This window comes from Pundamilia nyererei, unplaced genomic scaffold, assembly GCF_000239375.1.
Source record: "Pundamilia nyererei isolate P.nyererei 1_Seehausen unplaced genomic scaffold, PunNye1.0 scaffold00017, whole genome shotgun sequence".
Taxonomy (NCBI): domain Eukaryota; kingdom Metazoa; phylum Chordata; class Actinopteri; order Cichliformes; family Cichlidae; genus Pundamilia; species Pundamilia nyererei.
The window spans coordinates 1,327,127-1,341,970 of record NW_005187418.1 but is presented as its reverse complement, the minus strand read 5'-3'; the positions used below and the strand labels follow the sequence as shown (position 1 = coordinate 1,341,970).

Genomic DNA, 14,844 nt, shown 5'->3' with positions numbered 1-14,844 from the left:
TCTAATTAAGAAGTCAAGAAATCCTGCCAGCTAATTTTTGACAAGGCTCACTTATTAGATGGAAATATTCCAGGTGATGGATGATCTTGTGAGCCTTAAGTCAAAGGCTCACAAAACCTCATCAAGTAAAACAGGGTAAACATTGGTTTGCTGAACACTTTTATGCTTCCAGATCCAAAGAGTTCTTCCAGGTATGATGTTTTAATTTTATTTAAAAACAGGAAAAGCCACACACGGGTTTGCCCAAACTCATCTTGTTTTCTTTGCAGTCAAAATTTGCAGCAGCTTTTACGTCCTTTTGAACCGGCTTAATGGATGTTTGCCTTTTTATGCTCCTCAGCTGGTTTGCCGTGCATGCTGCCTACCTGACCACAGTGCATGACCACCATTTTTTGGAATGAGGATTTGGCTTTTTGGACTTTTTCCTGTGTCTGTTTGGAGTCTTCCTACTATGAAAGCTTTACGCTGTATTTTTAATTAAAAAAAAAAGTTATGTAATTTTAGTACAAATATGCACACTGTTGTATAGAGATTGAAAATGTGACCTCATTCAGGGCTAAAACCGCAAAGGATTCTGGGAACTCGTGGCAAGAGGTACTAGCGCACGCAGGCTTTCAATTGAAATCAGTCACACAGCGATAAAAAGAAACACAAAAATGTCAAGAAGCTGTTGTATTATTAACTGCAATAGCCGGTCGCATGACAGCCACGGGAAGCCGACGGGTAAAGAGATCGGTTGTTATCGGATTACGTCGTTGAGGAGAAATTGTTCGAGCCATGTTTCCGAAGTAACAAAGAGCCGACGGGTGGCCTGGATTGCAGCCATTCAAAGACCAAATATAACGTCCCAGAACACTCCAGCTCACAGGTTAGTCTGCTCCAAGCATTTCCACACAGGTCAGAGTTTTGTAGTAGTTAATACGTCATTTTTCTTAACATAATTGGTGATATAGGTTACAAGCAAGTCTGGCGCTGAACAGAAATTGTCGCTCTTTTGTTTATTGTGCATAAATAGTGAATTGCCCTGACACAATATTGCGTTTCGCTTCTGTTATTATGGTACATTGACAAAAACATAAACTTTTATTCACAGGATAAAACAGTTGTTTTGTATCACTAATTGCCCAGTACGATTACAGCATACAGTATTATTGTCACTGCTACATTTCTGTGATGCTACCAGAAATTATTTCCACTACTAATTAATTACCGTTGAGCTCAAAGGTCCTATTAATAAACTGTTAACGAATGTGTATTTATGAAGACGATTTGTGAGACTGGTAAACTTATGATACGTACGATGGTCTTTCGCTCTACACGGTGCATTTCAAGGTCCTGCACCCATCCGTCGGTAAACTGTACCTGGGCTTGTTGCAGTGACCTGAAGTTACTAAACTTCATGAGTGTGTGCACTCACTCCAAGAACCGTATAATTATAAATATGAGCGTGGTGAAAGTGGGCAGCACGCTAACGTCTTTTGTCCCTCTGTGTGCTCGTAAGGGTCTGACCCTTTCACTCCTTTGATTTTTTCCTCGTATCTTTTCTTTGACTTTTCGTCGAGTCTGTCTTTGTACGGACCAGCATTGTTCTCCTTCGTTTTGTACATAACTTTTTTGGGGGGCAAAGAAAAACCAAGAAGGTATTGGAACTGGAGAATGAATGTTTTGTGGTGCTGCAAATGCTTGCGTTTGATGCGGTACTTGGATTGTTTTGCCACGAGTTCCCGGCATGCAATGCGCGAAAGTCACGTGGTCTGTCAATCTCTATAGAAATACCTAAAGAAAAACTCCAATAACCACTTGAGGCTGTCTCCATAAGCCTGCCAATCCCCATAGACTACCATGTTAGAATGTCAAACTTTACAGCACAAATAAACTCTCAGGCACCAAGTATCCTGCACACCATTGTGCACCAAGGATACCATTGTGCAGGATACCATTTGCAAAATGGACTTAACAGACTTGAAGTCAGAAAGCTGTTTTCTCAAAGACTTCCACTTGTATTGTTTGCTTCAAAAAACCAACATGAGAGGAAATAAGAATACTAAAACATGCAGACAAAAATAGTGTGAATAATAAACTGACTGTGTGGTGTCCTTAATTCTACCAACTGTCCAAAAGGTCTATTACTCCAATATAAGTGAGTTAAATAATATTTTTTTTATTGTAATGGTACTAGCTAGCAAGCACCGCTGTGTGTGTGATGTTCTTTCTTTAGCCTATATTGCTAACCTTACTAGCATTAGTTAATAATTTAGTACTCCACCCTCCAGAAGTAACAACCTGCTATTAAGCAAAATCCTAAAGTCAAGGTTTGAAAACAGGATTTCAGAAACCAATGTATGACGTCACAGTGGCCACGTCCATCTTTTGTATACAGTCTATAATGTACTCATGTCTCATATTTCACAGAATTTCATTTGTTTTCCAGTGTTTATGCCATAAACTGTAAATTTGTGCACATGTAAGAAAAAGGCCCAAACTTGTTTACTACAGCACTTTGATGCTTCTCCACATAAACAAACAGTCATTATGTAATCATGACAAGAAGCAATGAGAATAGGAAATTGAATCATGCTGACAGTAGTTTTATCTGGAACTGCGAATATGAGTAACTCTCCCAAAGCTAGAAGCCCTGAGTGGAAGAGTGAATCCATGAGATGACAGAGTAATCGTCCCCCCAAAAGCCGCTCCGCAGGCAACGACTAACCTTTCTGTTCTCTTTAAGTGTTTGCATTCAATTAAGCAATAGTACATCATGGTGAATACTGTTAAAGTCGACTTCTGTGGTCCTTTCTTTGTGTTTTAGTGCACACACAAAGACCCCTCCCTTCTCATACCCAGAAAATGGTGAATGTTCACTTGGGCAGAAGGATCTTATTTAAAAGCCAGATTTGGGCTGTGCTCCCCTTCGAGACACACACACAAAGCTTAAGAGGATCACACGATACTCAGGATGTGTTTTCTTTCTTTGCTTTCGTCTCGGGGGACTGTGGAGACAAATGGCTGTGTGATCCGGAGTCTCCATCGCGGGTAATGGTGTCTTTTTTTTTTTACAGGCTTGTTTTCAGAAAAACTGGTCTATAAATAAATCTCTTCAATTTTTCATTCAGTCAAATGCAACACACAGTTTATTATCGCTTGACTTTTTTTTTCAAGTATGAAAATAACAATATTGAAAATAAATAACAATAAATAATAATTTGAATGACATTGTGATTTTTCATTGACCACCGTATACGTACCACAAAACGATGAAGATTCTCTTTGCATGGTTTCTATATTTCTTATTCTTGCTGATGTAAAACGTTTATTTTGAAAATTCCTAGCACAATTGCATGACGACTACACGTTTCTTTCGTTTAATTTGAATTTTCTCCACCACAAAAGGCTGGAATCAAGCTGAAAGCAGCTGCTCTGTTACAAGTGATGATCAGCATCATGTAAAACTCAATTACTTAAAATAATTTGACTTTTTTTTTATCACAACCAGAGCTCACACATCACTTACAAGGGGTAAAAAAATTATAATAATAGGGTGACAAAAAGAAAAGGTTCATATACAATTTTCTCATAAAAATGCACAGGTGCTAGGCATACTGGTATCATAGGAATGTGGACTGTGAATTGCTGATCACATGGAAAATGTGCCCATATGATTTACAGTGTGTGGTTTGTGTTTTTGGTTTCTATTCGTGGATTTTAAAGCCCCCTCCCATCACACTCACCTCTGATATTTATATATTTACAGGTCATCAGTAAATACAGTTACTGCAAGTGTTCAAGTCAATCGAACGCCACAGAAAGGTGTGAATGAGTATAAACACCACCCTGAATGGAGGAACCCTTTGCTTGCTGGTCGAGTCGATCTATTAAGTCTCTTTGATCAGCTGAAGAGTTTTGTTCCACAAAGACCATCGGAGGCGGCGGTGGTCTGACTAAAACTTGTAAAACTTGATCATTTCATTTGCTTTCTATAAAGATTATTCCTTTTTTTTAAAAACTAAATTCTGACTGATAATTTTAACTTGGTTTGCTTTCAAATGGGTGACACTTTGAGCATAGCACTTTGGACATGTAAAAGCTGCTTTACAACCCACCTTCTCTCCCAGCTTTCTTGTTATTTTCGACTCAGTTGAAATCATATCTGTGGTCATTTATACCTGTTGCTGCCACTGCCGAGCACAACACTGCGTACTTCCTGTCCCAAGCCCAGATAAATGTGATGGGTTGCGTCAGAAAGGGCAGTCAAATCAAACACGTGACTCATAATGAGTCAGGGTCCGGGGTGGATAAATGACCAACCCTGATGCTGTTGGCTAACAGGGTGCCGGTGGAAACTGTACTTATCATTAGAAGAATCCAGCATGAAAAGGATTAGAAATAAGTACATCAGATTGAGGTGTTTGGATGGGAACTTAGTGAGGCAATGCCGAGACAGTCCGGACAGGGCAGCTGCCAGGCAGGACGCACAGCACAGACTGCAGTGAAGATGTTGTGAGGGGGGTCATGTGACAGAGGTGGATGCTACAGAAAGAGTGAAATGGAAGCAGATGACCCACTAAAGAAGAAGAAGCTTGTACATTTGATTATCTTGTAGTTCTTATCTGCATTTGTAGTATAGGCTTGTTTAATATTGTGTGTATTTAAAGTGCTTGTAGCTAAATCCAGTATAAGGCATCTTTTCTCATATGAGTTCAATCCTTTTGTGCCTGGTCCCTGACAAGTAAAAAATATAACAACTAACTAACTTACAAGCAATAAAGGAACTGCTGAACATGTGGTCCACTCATTCTCACTGCACAGTTTTTATACTTTGTGAAAGTCTCTGCACTAAAAGGACCACTAATGCAGAATCTTTCCATGACATGACTGGTTGCAAAGTGGCTTGCAGATTCACAGCAACTACATGCAGGCTGAAAGAGTGAAACTGTGGGCTCTGAGAAGTTTAACCAACAGGATGTGTAAAAGAAAACCATGCGGGATGCCGCAGAGACTTTAATCACTTCGTGACCTGAACTAACACGACGCTTAATTTGATTTAAAGTGCCACAAAATTAAATGTATTGTGTGTCCAAGTAATGTGAAACATGCTGTCACTCACACTGGTCCTGTGGTTACATCTCTAAAAATCTCTTTTTGAGCAACTTTCAGGTCATAGTTTTGGGTTTTAAATATTCTGATTCTTTTGGTTTTTCTGTTTCTTTTGTTTCTTTCAGATGTAAACAAACAGAGTTGGTGAACACAGTGAAGCATTTAGTAGCTGCTTCTCTTATGCTTAGACTTATGTTTTTCTAGAGGTAAGTGCCAGAGAGAAAATATAAATAGTTTCACAGGTATTATACTAATTATTTCTAAATTAAATAATTAAACATTTGATCTTTTGAAAGTGGGTTAATTTTTAAAAAAAAGTCTTTCTTATATCTAGAATTGAATGTATGTTGCCACATTAACTTTCTAATGTTAATATTGTTTTTCTGCCCACAAAGGTTTATTCTTTCTAGGTAAATTTAGTTTGGATAAGATGATGAGAATATGTGAGATACATGCATGGTTACTGTGTGCGTGTGTGTGTATAGAAAACAAAATATGCCATGTGTGCACTTTCCGAGTACACATGTATCCAAACTGGTCTGGCTTCAAAATGGTCCAGAACCAGTGTGCCAGGAGTAAAATCACAGCCAAAGAGACACCCAAGAGTCCCAATGAGTCTGAAGCTGAACCAGATCTACATCTTAGCCAAATTCAGGTCATCACACGTGATTCAGAGATGGTCTGAATGCAGCCAACCTCTCAGGCCAAAGTAGGTCAAATCGGCACAAAAAACCTTCTACCAATTATTACTGAGGCAGATCTGCAGGCGCACCATAAATGATCAGTAAGATAAATTAGAAGAAAGGCTACACGTCTCTGTAGCTGAATAGAAACCATTGTTACAGGTTACAATAAAAGAAAATTCCAACTAAATGTTGTGTCAGCATTTGATAACCACACACAGTCATAGCAGACAATCACCTTGAGATGTTTGAGTGATGATTCTTATTCAATTTTCCTCTGTTTGGGGTCAGATTGAAATGGTCTGTAGGGACGTTCTGACCATATTTTGCCCCAATGTGAGCTAAAGCCAGGAAGTGATTAGCCTTACTTGGCCCAGCAGCTGTAGTCAAAGGGGCAAAGGCTAGCTATATATAGAAATATGCACTTATGAAGCTGAATGGAATTCGCTTATCCAGCAGATTTTTATCACATGCCATTTCAGTCCAGGGTTTTATTATAGGGGGAGCTGAAGACTGGACAGCTAACCCTGCAATTAATTCAGTTAGATTAAATCCTACATATATAGCGCCAATTCACAGAAACAGTCGTCTCAAGGTTCTTTTCACTGAGTGTGAAGTGCTCTATTGGGATAATGCGGTGCTCAGAGGACTTTAAGATATGATGGGGCCTGATCATCCAGGACTTTGTATGTGAGGAGGAGGTTTTTAAATTCAATTAGTGGACATACCTCCATCATCTCAACCACAGCCACCCTACACCGCCCTAATTATCGTGTATCGACCCGCCTGTTTAATCTGTACATCAATAGAAACATACACATCATAGCTTGTGCTTTAAGCGAGAGTTAAGCCATGTAATTATTCTGCAGTAAAAGGCTATTTCCTCCACTTTCACTCTTTGTGCTCGACTAAGAAGTCACCTGAGCTCAGAAAGGAGACGAATGATGTGAGACTAACTGACAGTAACCTTAAACCTCAGGTAGCTGAGCTACTATAGCCACTAAAGTGACTGAGTAGGGTCATTTATGACCCCATTAGATTCTATACTGGAATAAATTGTTTTAAAGGCTAGATTATATCTTTATAACATCATACTATGTTTCCTTTCTCTATGACCAATATTCTAAAGTGTTAAGAGGTAAGAAATTATGGGAGTTAACCTGAATTTTTTCCATCAGCTGAGCTGTTTTCATTGCATTATTGGGCTTCTGCAGCACTAAATCACGCTGTTCTTAGTCTGTTACTGTCACAATGCAGCGATAAAAGGTGGAAAATGTAAATAGAAGACAAACACTGCCATCCCAATGAGCCACTTCTTACAGAAAACAATTAAAGTTGTCACAGAAATATACACGTAGGGTCATAAATGTCCCCAGAGGGTCACTTGGAGGTTACTCAAAGCTGTAAATGTGTCTGTTTTTTCTGGAACAAAACTCTTCAGGTAGGAATTATGGAATGTATTTAACCTTCCTGGAAAGTCGATGAAAGCAGCACGAGCGCACCGAGCTGAGAACAGAGGAAGAAAGCACAACATCAAATAAACAAACACCAGAAGCAGACAGCTGCTTGAGAGAAAAATAAAAACTTAAAATAAAATCTCAGGATAAGTAACGACTTAGTCACTGGTCCCTGCTAGCACATGACTCCTCTGAGATGGAATCCAGCTCGGTGCAGTCCAGGAGCATAAATCCTCAATCGTGATGGCGATGTTAGCAAAAACAAAGTGCCAGCGGGGAAACGACAGACAATTAAACAAGTGCTGTACATTCAAACTCCAGTACACACTCATCAGCTTGGTCACGTGCATCTTTTTGATCCACTAACCTCCCATTTTCACAAACATTGCAATGTCCTCTCCCGCCTGTACCCATCCATTTTCTCCTGAAAGTCTGTGTAATGTCCCTCCTGAGGTTTAGGAGACTGATGCAGCCTCTCTCTAGATCTCTAGCCGCAGAAAGTGTTTTAGTGTTACTCCAGTGATGTGGCAGAAAAGGATGACAATGACAGCTGGAGGTTTCTCCCAAAGCGCGAGCATGTAGGACAAAGCTGGTTTCCTCTTTCATAGCGACGTGGACTGCTTGATGCTGTGAAAGCTGACCCGTGAAGGTGAAGTGGGGATGGACATGGCCTGGGTCATCCTGGCTCGGATCGAGTGCTGCTCCTGCCATCGGTGGAAGCGCTTCCTCACGGCTGAGCGCACCTGTCAACAACAACACCGACAACAATAAGCTCGAGGAATTAAAGAAAACAAAGAATGATTATCTGTCAGCCGACTGGTCGTTCAGCTGAGCTGATTTAATTCTTTTACGCTCACGCTGTTTACTGAGACGCTGCCTCGTGGGTCGCTCCACCTGACTGCTGCAGAATCAGCTGACTTTATTTTTATTTACCTTCATACTGTGAATATTTTCAGAGTGATAGGCTATTTTTCTACCTTTTAATTCACCCTTAACTTTTTTCAGCACTTTTGACAGACTTGAAAGAAAGACCGACGTTCAGGAAGTGAAATGAGTCAAACTGCAGTGATTTGTAGTTTCAGGATTCAGTGTTATGCAATGGGACTGCAGCATTTTAACAAGGTAACCGACCTCTGTGGGAGGGGTCTAAATACATGCACACACAGTACTGTGCAAAAGTCTTCAGCTACCCCCTGTTTCTTTATTGTTTCTTTATATTTTGTTTGCTGTTTTGTTTTTCTTTTTCACTCATTTCCAGTCTATGTACCTGACCTTTTTCACAGGAATGTCTTTATGTTTGTTAAGCCACTTAAATTTGATATAAATTATTTAAGGATAAAAAGCACCACTGTTGTGTCTGCACATAACAGACAACTTAGCATAGAACAAATTTAAAATTGTCAAGAGAAAGAAGTGGAGGAGAAGTGACCTAAGAAAAAAACAAGAGACTGTCCACAGCAGACGAACAGTATCTAAGTCAGATCCTTAAGAAATATAAAAAAGACCTGATAAGATCTGGACTGAAAATCAGTGGTGACAGAAATTATTGAGGGAGATTTTTGGCTAAAATCACAGCCAGTAAATACAGACGAGATCAGGAGAGAGCTGCAACAACAGAGGTACGGCTGAGTGTCTACAGCCATCTGTAAAACACAGTGGCGACTTTATCATGGTTTGGGGCTGTATTCCAGCCAGTGGTGTTGGAGATCTTCTCAAAATTGATGAAATTCTGAATGCAGAAAAATAAAATCAGATTTTGATACATCATACAACACAACATGGAAAGTTTCTGATTGGCAGCAGCTTCATTCTCCAGAAAACAACGATCACAAACATGCTGTCAACCCTTTAAAGACTAAACAATGTAATAATTGCAAAATTACAAAAAAAAGAACTAATAATTTGCACATCTGAATTTACATTTGTGTATTATTTGCAACGTCAGACATTTTTTTTTTGCTTAAAAATGTATCATGCAATTTATTATTTTTTTGGGGGAAAAAATAACTCAATAACTCAACAACCTGGATGAAAAATCCCAGAGCCCAGACCTCAACATTATTAAAGCAGCGAACAGCAAACATCCAAAGAAGAGCTCAGCATGACCTTCAGACGTCCTTGAGAACCATTTCTGAAGACTACTTAAAGAAATTAGCTGACTTAGGGCGAGAGGCAGGGTACACCCTGCACAGTCTCTCGCAGGGCTAGAATAATAAAACTTTTTTTGCCTAATATAGGCATCTATAGGCATGTGTTTCCATGTATGTTTATATATGTGTCATTGCTACACATATTTCACGTTTTCCCAAAATATTAAAAAAACTGTTTGACAGTACTGTGCATATACATATAGCAGTCTCTGCACTGTACAGTCACATTTATGGCCCTCAGCTCATATGTTTCATATACTATACGGTGACAACTGGCTATAAATTATTTTAACGATGATTAAAATGGGACCATCAATCAATCAATGCAAAAATCAATCGCCCCATGTGTCCCATTTCTGTCCACCTCCACAATCACAATTCTTATCTTTCGCTAATCTAAAATGTGAACCACAGAGCATTACTTTAACACACAACTTTAGACTTTACAGGGCAGACTGTCAGATAACTGACCACCATTGTGTTTCACTTGGGTCATGTGGCCCAAAGTAGGATAATTTAATCCTCTACAGATGTTTTTGCTCCAAATGTTTTCCGTTTCTCCTGTATGTGACTGTGGGTATCCTTTGTTCATCTCTTTCATTTTTCCCCCTGCTTTTCCCTGCTACCCTCAGCCTGTAACAAAACACTAAATCAATACCCTCTGTAGGCTGCACATGCTGGTTAAGCTCCTCATTGCAGCTACAACACTGTTCATGATGAGACAGTCGTTCATCATTCAGTCGGCTATCACAGTGTGGGACGGTACCAAAGGGCAAGCAGTCAGCTGATATTACATCTACAAGCGAGTTGAGGAATAACTCGTTAGGTAATGATTGTTCTGTCAAATGACGCCGGGCTCTGAAGCTAAATCAGGTTATGATCCTGCAGGTTTACCTTTATGCCTAGTTTGTGGCTCAGGTGGCACGGCTATGGTCTCTTCAGCAATAAAGGTATTGATTGAGACTTTGGAGAGCATAATAGAACAGTCCATCTAAACACTGTGACGTACCAAATCATTAGCCATTTCTCAGGTGGCTTCCTGCTGTGAAGGATGAAATTCTACATGAACACAAATTTTATGAGATTTTCTAAATTTCTTTGCTATTTTGGAAGCAGGAGTAGGCTTTTTAAACTACAAACTCCGGGCTGAAAAAATAAAGCCACAACTGCAGTTCCTCTAGCGGCCACTTGAGGCTGTCTTCAAATGAATCAGTCCCCATAGATTGCCATGTAAAAATGTTTCCAACAGAAAAAAAACATGATTACAGTCTCATACAAAAATACACTTTGGCCTCTTTGGATAGTTTCTTCCTTAATTAAAACAACTTTAGAGCTTAAAGTGGGCATAGCCACCATTACATCACCCATTGGTTTTGAATGCTGACACTGGCATTATTATTTTTTCCAAGTGACCTTATTTACATGAAAAGGTGGCACGTGATGTATTTGCTGAATTTTGGGTGTTTTGGGAGTTCTCTTTCAAACTGCAGTCTCTTAGTTTTCAGAGAACTGCAGTTACGCTAGTAACCAAACATTCGGCGGAAACACGCCACAGCAAACTTAATTAGCATTCATAAGCCATATGTGTGTTCATCAAAGGTCCATAGGCTGTCATGTGTCTAATCTGCATCACTGAACTCGACCTCTCCATCGGGTTTGTGCTTTTGTTGCCTTGTGGAGCCTAAAAGCAAGAAATGATCCGGCTTGATGTGTGATAAATATAGCCCAAGAAGTCTGGGCTTCAGTTTTGGTGAATGAAACTGAAATATTTAGTCTGTGTGTCAGTGTCACATCCATACAGTTTCAGGATGCAAATATGGTCACTTCTGTCTCCAAAAAACCCCAAAGTGTTAACACTGAGGCTTCATAATGTGGAGTTTAAACTAAACTAATGGGTGTGGACTTCCTGTCATTTTGGGGCACCAGTCACATTGTGATGATGGTCTTTGCTGTGAAAGCTATCAGTCAAATCTGATAAAAATTACACCCACACTGTCATGGCCTGGGTCTAGGGACCCAGGGCTCATGTAATTTAGTGTATGTTTATGTTTATATTTTCCATGTGGTGTTTTGGTTTTCTCTCCATGTTTTTCCGTGTGAGCTTCCAGAGGTTTTGGTGTGCTGAGGAGACTGCGAACCTGGAAGTCTTTCTGCTCTAGAGACAGCCACACCTGCCGCTCGTCGTCCTCTGCCAGCTGCAGCAGATTACGCTCGTCAAGGGAGCGGCATTTAAGACTGTAGCTGAGCTGAGGCCGACGCTGCATCCTTGAGTCAGAACTCGTCAGTACAGCTGTGGACTTGGTATAAACCTTTGAGAACGTAGATTCCCTGCTAACCTGTATGTGTCTATGTTACCAGGAATCTGGAGCGGAGTGTGGGAGTTTTTGGAGTCGCCACTGTTTCACCTTTCACGAACATCTGCACTGTGTGGGATTCAGGGAGAATCGCCACGGGACCACAGTGCTGGGATTTTGTATATAGTTGTGTGGTTTCCACCCCCTGTCCTTCACTAAGAGTCTCGCATTTGGGCCCTACTTTCACTGCAACTCCACGGTCTTTGCCATCGCAGCCCGTGACACACACACGCATTTCACTTTTCATATTACAGGAGCTGCAAATATTTTTTTCATTAACCTGTCATTTTTTTTCTCTTGCTTTCTTAATAAATGATCATTTAGTTCACAAAATGACAGAAAAAAAAACTGAAGTGTTCAACCTTTTGCTTCAATAAGCAAACACGAAAGTTTACAACAAAACCAGAGAAAATCTGAGTTGCTAAAAGCTGCATTCTCTGACAGAAGAGACTACAGTTTGCTTTTCAATTAACCGTAGCTCGATATTGATTACAGAAGTGAACGGCCTAAAAGCCATCTATTGAGTCCAAGGCCAGGAATTAAATCACTCAACCTGCAATCAAACAACAAGTGCTCTGCCACCTGAGCCACAGCCACCAATTTATTAATGCCTCTCAGTGTTGGTAATTTAAGGTGATCTGCTCACAGTGAGGACAAAAACAGAATGAAGTGGCCTAAAATTGTTCAGCATGACACAAAAAATATTCAGTTTCAAGTTGGGCTGAGGACACAAAGGCAAAATCAAAAGCTAATAATGCAACGCTAGCTATCCTCTCTCTCATAAAGAAGAGGAAGAGGTTGTGCCACAAACTGCTTTGAGTGTACCTAAAGATTTCAATACTTTAATACTCATTTTTTGGGCAGCTCTCTTCTTACTATTTGCTTTTAAATTTTGAACTGTACACATTGTTGTTATCGCCCAGTTACTCTAGTATTCCAATAAAGAAACAAAATGCCAGGTTAAATTTTTTAAAGCAACATCTGATTGAAAACTAAATTGGTTACAAAATGGGTTTCTACTCCACATGCATAGAATAGAATTACCAAAGCCTGTTTAAAAAATAAATTAATTAAACAACACTTCTCATCAGCTGTCTTCCCCAAAGACCAGTCGGCTGAGAAAGCGATCGGGATCCTTGAAGCTCGACTGAGAATGCTTTGTCTGCTCTGTTTTATTCTAGGCAATAAAATAAAACAAACAAACAAACAAACAAACAAACAAACAAACAAACAAAAACCCAACAACACAAATTCCCCTTTACCAGAACAACCAACTATAATGTCGAGCCTACAATATCTCTGATTCTGTTTTTCAGACAAGACAGAGAAACTGCCAGTGGTGGTTCAATCTAAAAATGTTTTTCAGGTAATATCTACAGTTATCCACCCAACATTTCTCTCCCTCTGCAAAACTCAGCTCCATGTAGCTGCCAAAATAGTATTACAAAACCCACTGAGGTCGTCCAGCAGTCACATTAGCTCTAAAACATGCAGTAGTTCAAACACAGAAGATCTGTCAAGTTTGGGCGGGAAGCCTCGCTGTCTGCTCCTTGAACTTTGCCTCGATGTCCATGTTGGACTTTAGATTAAGAAAGTCGAGAACAAAACCCCACACGAGCAACTTAAACTGTCAGCCTCTCTCCCGAGTCTTTTACTTGCTGAGCTAACTGATCCTGACAGTAATTCAGCCACACCATGAGTTTATAATGCTGACATCGGGGCACTGGGGGCGATGTTTGTGACAGTGCACACAAGAAAGTTCGTCTGATCAAGTGCAGGTGTGCTTGAAACGTTACAGCTGTCATGATGCAATAAATAGGTACAGTCGGAGTCGTGCATGAGCTGCTGATGTTTTTCAGCAAAAAACATCCCAGACATGTTTGTAATCTACCAAACAAGGTCCACGTTGTGTAGCCATCTATTTACACCCATTTAGTAAAGACATAAAGATTTCTTCATTGCAGTGATCTGACAGATATTTGCTGCTGAACCTCTTTTGTAAATGAAAACAAGGTCAGCATCTGTCAAAACTAATATACAGCAACCAGTTTTGACCTGGTCGTTAACGTGTCTGTTTTAGGCACAGCTGCTGGGATGTTGCTGTTTGAACTACTTGCGTTTTGCTTTTTTTTAAAATTTATTTAGAAACAGTATTTAGATCTATTACAGTAAATACAGCTAATCTGTACAGATGTTCTTTATTCCCATAGGAATCATCTAGCGCCCCCTTTAAGCCAGTTTCATCATCAGTTCACCTTCAAAACATCAAGCCACAGCTGGACTTTGTGTTTAACGCTCATGCACTGACATAAACAGTGAACATCAGCAGGTTAGCATGCTGGTGTTAGCAGTAAGGCACCACTGTGCTGATCTGCAAAGCACCACATAGCTGCTAGCAGGGCTGCACACTCTAAATATAGTCTTTCTTGATTTGACAGATCTGCATCAGCCTAAAGCTCACCGGCCTCAGCTGCAGCATCTGTTTCACTTCTGCTATCTATTTTGTTCTGCTTGTATCGTGTAAAAGAAACAGAGAAACAACTGCCAGCACGCTCGTAAGCGAGGAAACATCTGCAGATGGTGCAAAGAGGCAATGAGGACTGTTCTTGTAGGAAGGAAGGAACAGGAAAGGAGCAACACTTTATACATTTGTTACTACTTACTGCTTAAAATGTGCAAAGACTTAAATGTGTTAAATGTGATTTTTTCTATGGAGCAGATACCAATTAAAATGCTAAAACTATGACTAATATTAATATTAAACAATGAGCGTATCAAACATAAAGTAGCATTCCTCCGTGCTTGCATATTAATACTGGAGTTCTATTTTCAGAGGGTTTCACCCCTGATTTCGCCATGAAACCAAATTAGGGCTGACACTGTCATAAAGTGTAGCGAGTGATGTCACTTATGTCGGCACATGACAAGTCTTAATTATGCCCTGAATATAAGTGCTTCGAGCTTTATCACTCTGCTCCCTGCAAAAAAACACACACAGCAACATGCAGCCACCGAAACGGCGAGTGGAGCCGCCTGAAGACGGGGAGATATAAATAAGTGTCTAAAGCAAAAGGGGGTGGGGGCTTTAAAATGTTAAATCAATAAG

General features: G+C 40.0%; 1 protein-coding gene across 1 annotated transcript in view; it reads right to left on the bottom strand.

Annotated features, from left to right (window-relative positions):
* Positions 1-3,221: 3,221 nt before the first annotated feature.
* The window catches only part of LOC102215416 (corticotropin-releasing factor receptor 1-like), a 93,995-nt gene continuing 82,372 nt past the window's right edge, over positions 3,222-14,844 (bottom strand). The window contains exons 13-14 of the mRNA XM_005725741.1: positions 12,053-12,086; positions 3,222-7,979 (exon numbers count right to left, since the gene is read on the bottom strand). Of these exons, the coding sequence (XP_005725798.1) occupies positions 7,837-7,979; positions 12,053-12,086 (177 nt within the window). The 3' untranslated portion in view covers positions 3,222-7,836. The remainder of the gene's footprint in view (positions 7,980-12,052; positions 12,087-14,844) is intronic.